The 14,040-nt window shown below is 26.8% G+C and overlaps 1 protein-coding gene across 2 annotated transcripts in view; it reads right to left on the bottom strand.

Annotated features, from left to right (window-relative positions):
* Positions 1-14,040, bottom strand: part of LOC132921091 (calcitonin gene-related peptide type 1 receptor-like) — a 103,163-nt gene that overhangs the window by 34,179 nt on the left and 54,944 nt on the right. For both annotated transcript variants that reach the window (XM_060983927.1, XM_060983926.1), the window contains exons 2-3: positions 5,935-6,026; positions 5,741-5,863 (exon numbers count right to left, since the gene is read on the bottom strand). In XM_060983927.1, coding sequence (XP_060839910.1) covers positions 5,741-5,863; positions 5,935-6,025 — 214 coding nt within the window. In that variant the 5' untranslated portion in view covers position 6,026. The remainder of the gene's footprint in view (positions 1-5,740; positions 5,864-5,934; positions 6,027-14,040) is intronic.

A 14,040-nucleotide genomic window follows, 5' to 3' on the forward strand; every position in this document is an offset into this window, starting at 1 on the left:
TGAAATTCACTTCGGTGTCTTTAAATATTTATTGCAGAGGAAGATTGCTTAGGAATGTCCTCCGGTGAAGTTCTTTTGGAGTTGGTGAGATGTTAAATATTTACATTTTGACGACATTCGATATTCAAATATATAAAACGATTTATTATTTCCGGGTTCACTTAGGTAGGCCAAAAAAGGACAAAAATCCAACTAGATTTAAAAAATTCACTACACGACATTATACACGTCACAGTCTCGATCTAATAAAGTCCCACAGTACACAATTCTAAGACCATGAAATATTTAATAACGTACACAATATAAGCCCACTCAGTATGTACCTTTATGTTAAATAAATAAATTATCTATTAAACATTTTGAATTTTATGAAAAGATCCTCACGATCGTACATTAACGTCGATCTATTATAATCATAATATAATATACAGAACGGTACCCATACTTTTAAACCTATAAGATACATTTTATTTACAGTAGATTCTGTTTTAAAAAAAAATTTAAGTCGTTGAACACATTTGAGAACTAAAACTCTAGGTTTTATAAGTTTAACTAATACTTTTCATATCGTTTCCCGAATATTATAATATGCATAAGGACATAAAGACCAGTGATATTTATATTTTATATTTATTATATTAATCAGACTACGTAATATATAATAGCAATTAGATTTTTATTTTAAGAGTTGAAACTTTCAAAACACGGCAATAGCTAGAATGTCAAGAATTTTCACTATACTTACTATCGTTCGTATAGTCGTATATCATCTTCAGAGTACTTCGGTGTTTTCTGTACTAACTTTGAGACTCGTGTAAGGGAGCATGGTATTTTATGTTTTTCAAATACGGGAATTTCAAGACTACTTATTTATTGACTTCAATTTAATTAATATTTGAATGCTAATTCAATCCCTTTACATTAATCATTTCCTTATTTTCCCATGTTTTGTTGTGTATTTTGGGATATTTTCAATTGAATTACGCAATTCGCGTGGAGTTTTCCAAATACATTATAAACATAAGGTTAGGTTAGTATAGACTTTCGATTCAACTCATTAGGACATGATCGTTCTCAAAACATGTCACGGAAAACTTTAAAACTATATAATATAATATCATATGATTACGATGTAAAATCATGGTAATATTATATCACACGGATCCGTGTATGCGCCACAATGCTACTAAATATATTATTATTATGATACCGCTAAAATATAATATTAGTCTTTATACGCATTTAACGGGTAGCCGCGTTGACTGGAACGTCAATAAAAGTTACGTTCCGGTCTCAGTATAATAATAATAATAATAATAATAATATAATATCACACGTACCTATAATATAATAATAATATATCGTACTCTTGTTCCGACGCTGCCACGAAAGGTTTAATGTACGCGTATTTCTCTGTCCCGTCTTATCGGACATCATATATTATTATTATTATTATTATTATTATTACGACCAAGGTTATATTATTATATGGTATAGCTTTTTTCCATCCCTAGATTTATATAACCACGGCCATTAAATATATAGACGGCCAAAACTAAAAAAATCGCGCGGATCCACAGCGTTGTTATTGGCCGACTGCAGTAGCGGTCGCTCGAAGCACAAAACGATTACCCACTATACACTGTTATGCGTTTTATTCCCGGAAAATAATGCGACGTCGTGCAGTGTTCTCAGTTACGTTATTCATGGTGAAATTATAGTCATATTATACATATACATATATATTACTAGCTAATCCTGCACGACGTTACTGGTGACAAATTAAATAATGCCAGTGGATTTGTCTTGTCTTAAACTCCGTAAAATGTAAACTACACGTCATATTTTTAACACATTCATTGTGGGGGGTTTGACTAAATATAAAACGCAGCCCTTGAATTATATACAGTTATAATAACTATTTTATTTTCTGTGGCTCACAGAGACCCTTTATGAATAAATAAAAAAATGCTGGTTTTCGCGAGCCTACCACTTCCCCTGTTTGCCCCTCTTTAAAATGTAAAATTATAAATATTAACTTCGATGTGCATATACCCAAGCCAGGATAATATACTTACAAAGTTTTAGAAACATGAGTGTGATAGACTGCTGTGATTCATTAACACACACAAATATTCCCTTTAATTAATATGGATAATATGCGTGACTTTCATCGTATTCTAATAGTATTATATCATGTACTTAACGTTGCTGCAAGTTGCGCATAACATATATTATGATAATATTTTCATTTAAGTATTTATGAACCTATAAGTGCATTTATCCTAAGGTGAAGAGACGGACGATACTGATCTCCAGTTTATCAACGCTCGACGATGCTCTTTCTCATATTATTATTTTGAATTAATTTAATTTTTCGCTTAAAAGACTAAAATAATATGTAAGTAACTTATAGCTACATGTATCGTTTTTGTGTCAACAATTTATTTTTAACTTTTATTTTTTAAAAAGATATCGTTTTTAGTATCTTTAAGTAGGTATAGAAATTATATAAAATTAATTCATTATAGAATAATTAGAAACTTATTTTAATCATTTTAAATATATTTATTTATTTTTTATTATTTCGGAATTTGTATGCAATCCTTCGACGATATCGATGATAATAACTATTTATATAACATTTAAAAGTCAAAAGGAAGAGAGCATAAACAATGAGTGAACGATACTTTTCCACTTGTTTTTATTTACATACAGTAAAACTTGCTTAAGGCGCTCTTCAAGGGATCAACTCTCTAGAGAGTCTTTACTTCTTTAGTCGCAAAGCGTTTTATGCGAGAATTGAACAAAAATTAAGTAGTAAATATATCGAGTTTATTTAAATATATATTTATTATCATTTTACTATTGAAACAAATTTAACAGGTAATATATTTTTTAATTAACCATAATTATTTTTTCTATTGAATTTAATTAATAAAGAAATACATTTATACAAACATATTATTATTTTTAATTTAGATTAATAAGAGTAAATATTTTTGATTGCTTGAGATTTTAAGAATAAGTTTTCTAATTTATTAATTTCACTCAACATTTCTTATTAATTTTTATTTTTATTATCTCACTATAACTAAAATATATTGATATCTGCTAAACACAAGAACGTCTTATCTGATTAGATGGAAGAAAATTAAGTGTTTTACATCTTACTATCGTATCTAATCAATTTAGTAACATTTTAATGCATGGATTGATAGCCTAATGATAAAATTACAATATAAATAATATAATACCATTTAGGTCATATAAACATAGTTTTGAAAACTAAAATAAATATATTTATAAATTAGTAGTTATATTAATGGAATTCTTCCATGTTATATTAAACCAATTTTTCTATCGATTTCTGTGTTGTTTCAGTTGAAATAAATAATACAAACATAATAATTAGAATGATTAATCTTATAATTTTACACTTCTTAATATATAAAACATATTTTCGGTGTAAATACAATCAACTCGGAGACAGATTCAATGAATTCAACGTAAATATCTTAAAGATTGTTATTTGTCTCTATGTGTTTATATACAAAAATATGACCAGAATTAAGAAAGCAAATCATGATTTCATATTATAAAAGTAATCATTATAATTTTATTTAAAGACATTTGATTATTTAAAATGTATATATATTTTCTAAAGATAATTGTAAACATTACAATATTACTATATACCATATTTGTACTAATTATAATAATAATAAAATCTATAACCAATGGCAACTGTACGAATAAAAAAAACAATATCCGATTTTCGTTAGCAAAATAAAAATAAACTGTAAATAATGTTCGATTGACATAAGTTTTACTGAAAACGGTCCAGTAATTTCGAGTCTAACTAGAGAACATTTATTTATATACCTATAAATTATAAATTTATAATAATTATTATTTTTATGAACCATCATCGTCTATGTATCAATCACATTTGTAAAATCCTATAGTTATTTAAAAAAAAATTATAAACTGTACAATTAGATTTATTTCAAAATAAAAGTGAATAGTTTGACTACACAGTACACATATTTTAGTGAAAGAATTAAAAGTTATTTTAAAATTAACGTTAAATAATATTATGGTACTTGTCTCGATTTTCATATATAGTACCACAAGTCGCATTTATACAATACACGACATCTGAAAATACATTTTGTTTTAATTCCGATACCAACCATAATGGTGGGACCATTTTCATTGAAAAACAAATTATTATTTTCTACATTATTTATCATATTTAAAAAAGTAATATACTTTCAATTTTTCTTCACAATTTTGACTAGTATCTGTCTAAAATATTTTCCCCAAAATAATAAAAAGATTTTTAAGTATCGTTTTTTAAGGAATATGCCACATAAAGTGTTCACATGTTTCTTTTGGAAATAAAATGACGTCTAATTCACGTCTTTATACATAAACCAGCGTCCACCTAGGCGTGTGTATTTTGACATGACATATTTTAATAACCACTACCGGAAATTTTGCGGACACGTCCAAACCGAACCTTGTTGATAAGGCGATAATAATATTTACGTCAGCTATTTATCCGATGTCATAATCGGATATAGTTGGCGGAAAGTGACCGGTGTTTATAATAATAATATATTATACGACGTGGTCAGAACGGAGAAGACGACGATGATGACCGGAACAACGCTCGAGCCAAACTACCGGAAATCATGTTATCCCATCCGGATTATGTAAATACAATACTTGCTATAAATGTTTAACAGTGGGCGTACAGTATACCGTTTATAATAGGTGATATATATATTTCGAATGATCGATAATTTTGTTTGGTTCCTGTTGCTTGTCACGTAGACGTCCTCCTCTCATATTGTCTTACATCCGGTCTCGGACCACGTGGCCGAGGAAGAATAACGAGCACTTATAAGTAAGTGACTGTAACATGGTGACAGTCGTTAATAAATTGTTATTTTTGATGTTAGACCTCTTCATCTGGTAAAATGTCTTTGCAAGTGAAAACAGTCTAAACTTTACCGTAAGGTCAAAAAGTAAAGATTGATTATACTACAACTTACGGGTATGTGTGTATGGTATTAACACTAATAACTGATTTACTCATATAAAATATACACATATAAACCTTTGGTTATTATTGCAGTATACGTCCAAATCGAGGTATATAAAACTTTAAACTTCCAAGTAAAAAATGCAAATTTTTACAGTAACATAGCAAGAATATTCACGAGATATTTGGTCTGTTAGTAGACAATATGACGTATTATATTATTTTAACAACATATAAATGTATATTATTTATATTTATATGTTGTTAAAATAATGTAAATTTGTATCAATGGATAACATTAAGATCACACGGCGTATTGAATATGCAATTTAACTGCATACCATCATGATCAAGTTATTGAATTCATAATATTTTTCTAGTATCTCATATTATTATAAATATTAATTTTGTTAATTAAATTAATTAATAATTATACCCAATTTTAGATATGCAATTCTGATACATATACCACTGTAAGAAGGTTATTTTTGTTTGCATAATACAACAATGACTTGTTTTCGAACGCGTTTTTAAATTAATATAGAAATATTATCTTTGCAATATATAAATGAAGGACGACCGGAAATCACTTGGTAATATTAATTTGATATAACGTATTCCAATGAAAATAAACACTTACTACTTAGCTGAAATTAATAATAATATTCAAATTTAAAATTAGCTTACTGGAAGGATCGAATCCCATCACGTAATACGGACACTGGGCAAAAGCAGTGACATTTGGTGGTGTTTCTTCCCAGCACGCATAACCGTCGAAATACCTTGGGCACAATTTCCTTGTCGTGTTCACTGGAAATTATTATCGATGTTTTCAAAACTGAGTTGATATAAATCATTAAAAATGTCAAATATGTTTTAACCTGCTGTTGCGTTTGTTAAGCATTTTTGTCGAAGTTCAATCAGAAACAATGTGTTTGGGTCGTTCAACTTGGGTGCGGAGGGGTCCGTCATTCTGAAAAAACATCGAAAGATAAAATACATTACATATTATTTTTTAATAATACAAAAGTACGTGATCCCATTATATTCACTATAACTTATTATCTAAGACATATAGTTGATGATAATTACGTAAATATACGGGTTATAAAATATAAATACAGGTAGATAAATAAAAACAAATGAAAATTTTCGGTTGTGTAATTGTAAACTATAGCTTATAAATTATATTTGTTTTTATTAATATGTTCATTTCAATTATAGTATACTATAACATCTGCTCTAATAATGCCAGACAATGTTTAACTGTAATCTATCAATAATAACTTGTGAAATATATATTTAAAAACAAATTAACATGGTATAGCTGGTATAAGCATAGACATTTCTTAATTTTTATTATGTCTCAAAAACATTATACTTCTTGGATTTTCTGTATATAGATTAATCTCATGATATTAGTTATTACTTATTTTATCTTACTATTTTCAAAGAATATATTATTTGTTTCATCATAAAATTATGCTTAGGAAAATAGTGTACATGTGTATATTTTAATAGTGTAATGATTATTTAAAATTATTTTTCAAATGGTATATTTAACATCACTAATATTATCAGGTATATTTCGCATTTTTTTTTAAAACTATAATGTCAACGTGTAAATTGTGTAGAACTATTACAAAAAAAAAAAAAAAAAAAAACATAACTAAAAACGTAAAAACGTATAACATATTTATTATGAAAACATTGTATTTTATATAATGACTAATATTAACACAAATATGCTGATGATATTTTCACTTGCTTTTGGTCAATATAAATAATATTTAGTAGTTTTGTTAGGTTAACTTCAAATACGCATACGTGTCTTTCACCCATATTAAAATTGATCTTAGTCGGGACAAGCAAATTAACTAACATTAGTGTCTGGTTAATTTATTTAACCACGTAAACTTACGCTTTGTCCATACAAACTATAATGTAATCCGTTTACCATAGGTTCTAAAGTGAAACCGATAAATTTAAGTTTTAAACCAAAAGTCAAACACCAGAAATGAATCTGTGCCTATACTGTCTAGTTATAAATCTGAAAACAGTATACGTATTTCAAAGTTGGCCAATGTTGTTAGTGTCGCAATAAAAACATGACACAAACATGCCCACTCTACTCTCGCTGTAATTAAGTGCGTATGTCTTTTGGAGTTGACATAATATAAATCCACCGTGTAACATAATTGCTAATTGCTAGTATATTCGACTATTATAGTAATTTGAGTAAAAAAATAACTTAAGTTAAGGGAATGAACTGTATATAGTAATTTTAGAAACGGATTTCCCCCTTTTATATGCGTTTTCTGATATCCACTTTTGAAACTTTGACTAGATTTTAGGGATTTTTAGATTTTTTATGAGGATTAAGGGGATTCGGGAAGGAGAAAATCAATCAGTTTTATCTAATACATGTTATCAAATGTCAAAAGGGAGCTCAATTTAAGTATTACCAAACATATTTATTAAAATATTGACAACAATATTTTTGGAATATTATTTTATAGCTGAATTTCAATAAATTATAATTTATAAAAAAAAAAAAAAAGAGTAATAAAAAATATTTTTGAACGATACGATCTTTTTAATTATTGACTTTATGTAATGCTATTAAGAAATCGTGGAAAAAATAACAATTTTATAGAATAATTTAGATAAAACAAATTTTATTCAATTGATTGTTGGTAATAAAATGTCAAATAGGGTGATTGAGTATTTTTTTGCTCCTAATTATCACTTAATTGTTTATTAGTCAATTATGGTCGTCAAAGAAACATTTAATCGAAATCTATAAGCAATACTATAATCATAACTTAAAAAAATATTGTATACTCTTTTTAACTATCGTTTGATTAAATGTTTGTTTTATTAAAGGAGATGAACTTTAAATTACCACTCATATAAGTTTAAAATGTTAGTTGTTTAAAAACCTAACTCATGTCAAGATATTTTCATTCAATCCTTTAAATTATTAATTAATCAGTACACTCATGGACCGTACTATATTTGTAAAAAATGCAGAACATTTGTTTTAATTCCTCGTATAAAATGTATAATTTATTATATACATGCCGAAATCGGTTTTCGTGTAAATTTAATAAAACAATTTATATTGTGTTAAAATAATACTTTTATATTTATAAATATGTATTAATAAAGTTTAAATATTATCAGATACTTAACATTTTCAATATACCTTGTATATTTTGTTATACATTTTACATTCTAAATTTCTATCAATTACTAATGATTTGGTTATTGAGTTTTTTAATTGATTTTAGAAACGATTAAAATATTTATTTCAATGAGTTGTTATTACTATGTTATATTCACAGTGTTTATTTAGTTCGCTATGAGTTGAACATTTAGCGAAATCCATTATGTTGGAGTTAAATCAGTTAATTCATACATTTTAATACATTTTAACACACTTTAATAAATGTTTACTACGCAAATCATAATGATAAGGAAGATTTCAAACATACCAGGGGGCACATTATATTGTTGAATTTGTAACTAAAATCTTAACTTAATCATATCCACGAAAGTTTGCTGTTACTCGTTTAACTGCAATCCATTATAGAATAGAAATAATTATAATAAATTACATATATATATCTCTGATAATGTCACAATATTATAATAAACGGACGTATATTACTATTTACATTTTAAACAAAGCCAATTTTTAGTAACTTTTTTCTATATAATATATGGTTTGTGATAAATAATATATGATCTAAAATTCTAAATGTAACACCCAGCATTTAGTACAAGAATTTTGTCGTTTCCAAATTTCTTATTATTTATTAATTTTATTTTGATCTTATACAAACAAATATTTTGTAACTATAAGTAAAATAATACTTAAGTATTTGCATTTATTCAATACGGTGAAGATAGTTTACATTATTAAAAGCATTATCTCAGCTAATATTTTAAATTTGAATTATAGAATAACGATTAATTTATAAATATGTAAACTCTAAATATTTTATTTATTTTGTTTAGCTTTTAAAATTCTCTGTACACTTTAAATATTATATAATAAGTAACGAATGCAATAGAAAATTTATTTATTCAATAGATAAAAGTAACATTCTTTACTATCAAGTATAAAGTAGTGCATATTTAGGCGAATGTTCAAAAATTCTGAACAATCTAATCATGCTTTTAGATATTTTTTTTAACACGAAAACAGTCATTTTATTTAAAACGATCTTGTAGTCTTTTGTCGTTACACTTTACAAAAGCTTAAGTATGATAATACACCTATGTATAAACTATTGTATAATAGTAACTGGTAGGACACTTTAACTTGAATAATATTATATATTCATTTTATTTTGTACTCATATAAATGATTATATTGTTTAATGTCGTTAGAACCAGAGAGGGTATTGTTTATAATATGAAAAGTTTCTAAAATTAAATATTTTATCGTATCCCATAGATAACATGCGTATGTAAAAGAAAAATCACTACAACAATTTAATATTTAATATCTGTATTTGCTGTTTTTCGTTTTAAATTTCTTTTTCCAGCGATTTATTAATTTATGTACTTTAATTTTTAGTTACATTGTTTGATTTTGAATGAAAAATCTGCCAGTTTTTAAAATCTGTTGAGTACAGTTAAACATTTTTTTAATGAGTCATTAATATTAAAAATAGAAGTTATTTTTATATCGTATAAAAAAAAGATTTGTTGATCAGTTTTTACTATTTAACATGAAAGAAATTACTATATTTAATACAGTTTCAAATACTATCGTTATTAGTTTTCAATATATTATTATGTTCTATATCTATATAATAATATGTTATGTATAAGAATGTATTTTATGGTCGTGAAATGTCAGTATATGAACTTCGATGTAAAATTTGTCTAATTAATTTTAAATCTAGTATAAACCCTGTTCTGCTATTATTATTTTATTATAATATTGCTGCAGTGTATGGTTATGATTAATTAGATGTTTATAAAACAAATGTCGTGCCTAATGGAATTTTTCTCTTTATTTCACAGTCCATATTAATGGTTTAAGTGTAACTTTTAGTACATATTTTTCGGTTATAATATAATATGATTAATTATAATATTATATATAGTTACATTTTGAAATAAAAATTAAGTAGACTGTTTTATAGTACCCAAGAGTCGAAGTGAAGTACTTAAAAACGATTAATGCGTAGGTATACGAAATTAAGTAGAAATTATAACCTTACCGGTTAGGCTATATCTATGTATTACGATAAGTTATATTTACACAATAAATATAAAACAATATTTTAATTTCTTGAGAATAAAAATCGAAAAAATGTATACTCGGTGGGCCTGTAAATAATATACGTACCTTAAATATGCATTACGCATATTTAAAAGAAAACAACCAATCAATCAACAAAAGGAATTTTATCAATAATAAAAAACTCAAACATCACGAATTAATCGTAAACACCCGTTATCAGCCACACCAGATGCGGGCTGCCAAGAGGGCAGATCACAAGAAAGAAAGAAGTGTTTTCCAAGTGATTTCGAATAGATTTTTTTTTCTTCTGGTAGCGGTGAACATCCCCGATCGAGTGGAAAAGTTTCTCAGGCGGGCAACGTGCACGAGATAAACGACGAGTCCATCTACCGCACTATAAAGGGCGTGGTCCAAAACAAAAAAAAACCTGATAACACTAAAGTCATAATCGCATATAACACCGTCAGAACATAATTGTGCGCATATACGGTATAGTAACTTGAAAACTGTTAATTTTAAACTGTAAGTACGTGATTAAGTCTTGTGAAAAAAATACGTCGTCGACACGTCTTGTGTGATTTTTTTTTTTTTTTGTTTATCTGGATGTGAAATATTTGTATTTTTGTGTTATGACTTTATAAGAATCGTTCGAAATCTTCAATCTCAGTTACCTATTTCAAAACACACTTTTTCAGTAAGTATACGTATAGTATAATATACAATAATGTTTGGACGGTGCGATTAAAAAAAAAATATATATATATATAATATTTTATCGGATTTTAGTATGTATTATGCACGTGTATTATATTTTTTGTATACAATATTATTGCAATAGCAATTTACATAATATTATATTAACGTGTGTGTGTGACGTGGAAACAGACGGTTGAACGAGCTATAATATGTATAACACTGCTTCTTCGATATAACAATAATATATTAATACGCCTGTATGCGATGAAGGTTAGGTCATGTACGGTGCTATTTATATCATGATTCATGGTATATGGCATTTATATGGTTTAGGAAACGTTTCCGATTCAACACTATAACACTAATATGTACGGTCAGGCTTATCCCGTTGGATTTGCTATACATAATGATATAATGTGCTATTTATTTACGTCCAATACACGTGAGTGCGTAGACGTGCGGTCACCGCTCTGGAAACGGATGTTGTTATCGTTGTAATAATATCGTCTATAATACTATTCAATGTGATATTATAACGCATACTGTTGTATCAGTGCACATTATAGGAACTGAACAGTAATAGGAGTTCCATACGTTTAAACGTCGTCGTCCCGTATGTACTGATGAGGAGACGCTATACGGTCGTGGTTAGGTCGTATTTTGTTCATCGTATACGTGGTATACGGTCATAAGCAAAGGTTACCTATTGCCATTCCTTGAGCAATTATGCTGACCGTAAACATTAGTTATACGCAATTCAAATTATGGGAAAACATGTGTATTTCACCAGCAAAATAAGTAATAATTGATTCGCAGAAATACAAATAGTTCGATTACGACAAGGTTCAAACCAATCGTTATTATACGTCCATAGTAGCAAAGCTTTTAATAAATACAGACCGCGTGGTGTACTAACCAAAGTTGGCTTTGCTGCGATTAGGGGTGAACATTTAAGACATTTTTTATTTTATTTTAACAACAGTAGTATTTTTATTTACACACACAATTGTTATTATATATTTTTATATAAAAGAATATTTTACACGATATGTAAATAACTGTTTTTAGATATGTAACGTAACTATAATTGACTTTGGTAATGACAATGTTTCTAAATTCTATAATTTATGATTCTTATTAAAATCAAAAGCAAGAATATTTTCGTACACCATTTGCGTTCAATATTTATAATATATATCGAGGTGCAGCTGTGTGAAACATCTGAGGGTTTTTATTTGGTAATTAACTAACGGAACAATTCAAAAAATATGACCACAAAACCAGAGTAAAAATAATAAAGCCCTTGCAATATCCCATAAATATTATACAATTATTTGATTGCTGTGAGGTTTATTTATTCGTCGTTATAGTGACACTTTTAAAGCAAATTTTTCAGTCAATATCTGTTACTAGGAAAAAAATAATTAGTTTATAAATAATTTATAGTTTGCGTAAAATAAAACACTTGGTAATTATTTGTATGTAAATTTGTATGTTTCGTAGTTTTTTTTTTTCATAACATATTTTATTTTTGATTTTTAAAATTGGATTTATAGAGAAAATATATATTTTTTAAAATTTGAATTTACAATTTTGAATTATTTTAAATGTGTAGTGTACTTATAAGATTTTTGATGGGATAAATCATTTGTACAGTACAACTTTATGTATCGACGTGTTTAACCATGTCTTAGGTAAATTGAGTACTTTATCTAGAACTTAAAGGTTCTTAAATAATGAGCAATAATAACGCTATAATACTATAAAATATATAGTAAATTAAATAATAATATTTTAGAAAATTATTAAAATCATAAGTTTTAATTGCTTGAAAGATGGACAAAGAGAAGACAAAAGCAGCATCAATTATGTTTTTATAAGTATCTATTTTAAACAATATATTGCTATTATAATTTAATAAGCTTTTAGAGAATGTAATATATCTATATTATTATATTGAACGTCATTGGTGATGTCTAATAGATGGGATATAGGTAAATTCTACATTGTCTAAGTGAACTCGACAATATACCACATTGAAGCTTAATAATTAATTCTAAAATAATGTTTTAGATGAGTAGTGTATAAATTACTCTGCATAATCATAACAAACCGAGTACTCTTGGTCTTTGCAGGGTAATATCAATAATTATAGATATAGGCTATACTACTATAGACCAATTTTAGTATTTAATATTACTGAGTTTAACTTCTTAAAACTTTTAATGTATTATTCAACTAATAACTATAGATATGTATTTGTAAATATATTACATATTACGAGTAGTAAATACAACTAATTCCATTTTACAATAATTCATAAAATCAATCATTTCAATAAATGATCGTGTTGTAATTCATGTTAAAGTAATGACGATTATTTGACATGTTGTGATATTTATGAATCTATCATATACTGTTGATTCTAATATCTGTGGCACCTATTTGTAGACCAATAGTCTGCTACCTACTATTCTATATTAGAGTTTCACTGACATTAATTATAGTCAGCCAGTCAGGTGTATTAAATGTTCAATGTTTTTATTGATTTTTACTAATCTATAGATCTCAAACAACGATGGTTTTAAACATAAGCCTTATTGTTTATCTTAGAGTAGTAATTGAACGTCAGAGTTATACGTGTTGTCATAAGACTAATGGAATGATCATTTATCCGGACTGTTAAAATACTGTAATAAATCTATATGACCCGTATACAACATGACATTGAACATTGACGTTGTGTATCGTCAGAGTTGAAGGTGAATAACTGCGATAAAACTGATTCTGTCACATTTTCGATGGTCATTAATCATATTACAATATTTAGTACACGTGGTTTACCAGGAACCTCTAAAATTTGTATTTTTATTCAATTTTGGAGATAAAATATAACAGTGATTGGAATTAAATTGTATATAAAATACGCGAATTGTGAGTACACGGGTAACAATTTGAATTACTTTTATATACAGACATAGAGTGGAACTTCAGTGAGTTAAAATTCAAGGGAAATGCAATTTTTTCG

This window comes from Rhopalosiphum padi, chromosome 2 (genome assembly GCF_020882245.1).
Source record: "Rhopalosiphum padi isolate XX-2018 chromosome 2, ASM2088224v1, whole genome shotgun sequence".
Lineage (NCBI taxonomy): Eukaryota > Metazoa > Arthropoda > Insecta > Hemiptera > Aphididae > Rhopalosiphum > Rhopalosiphum padi.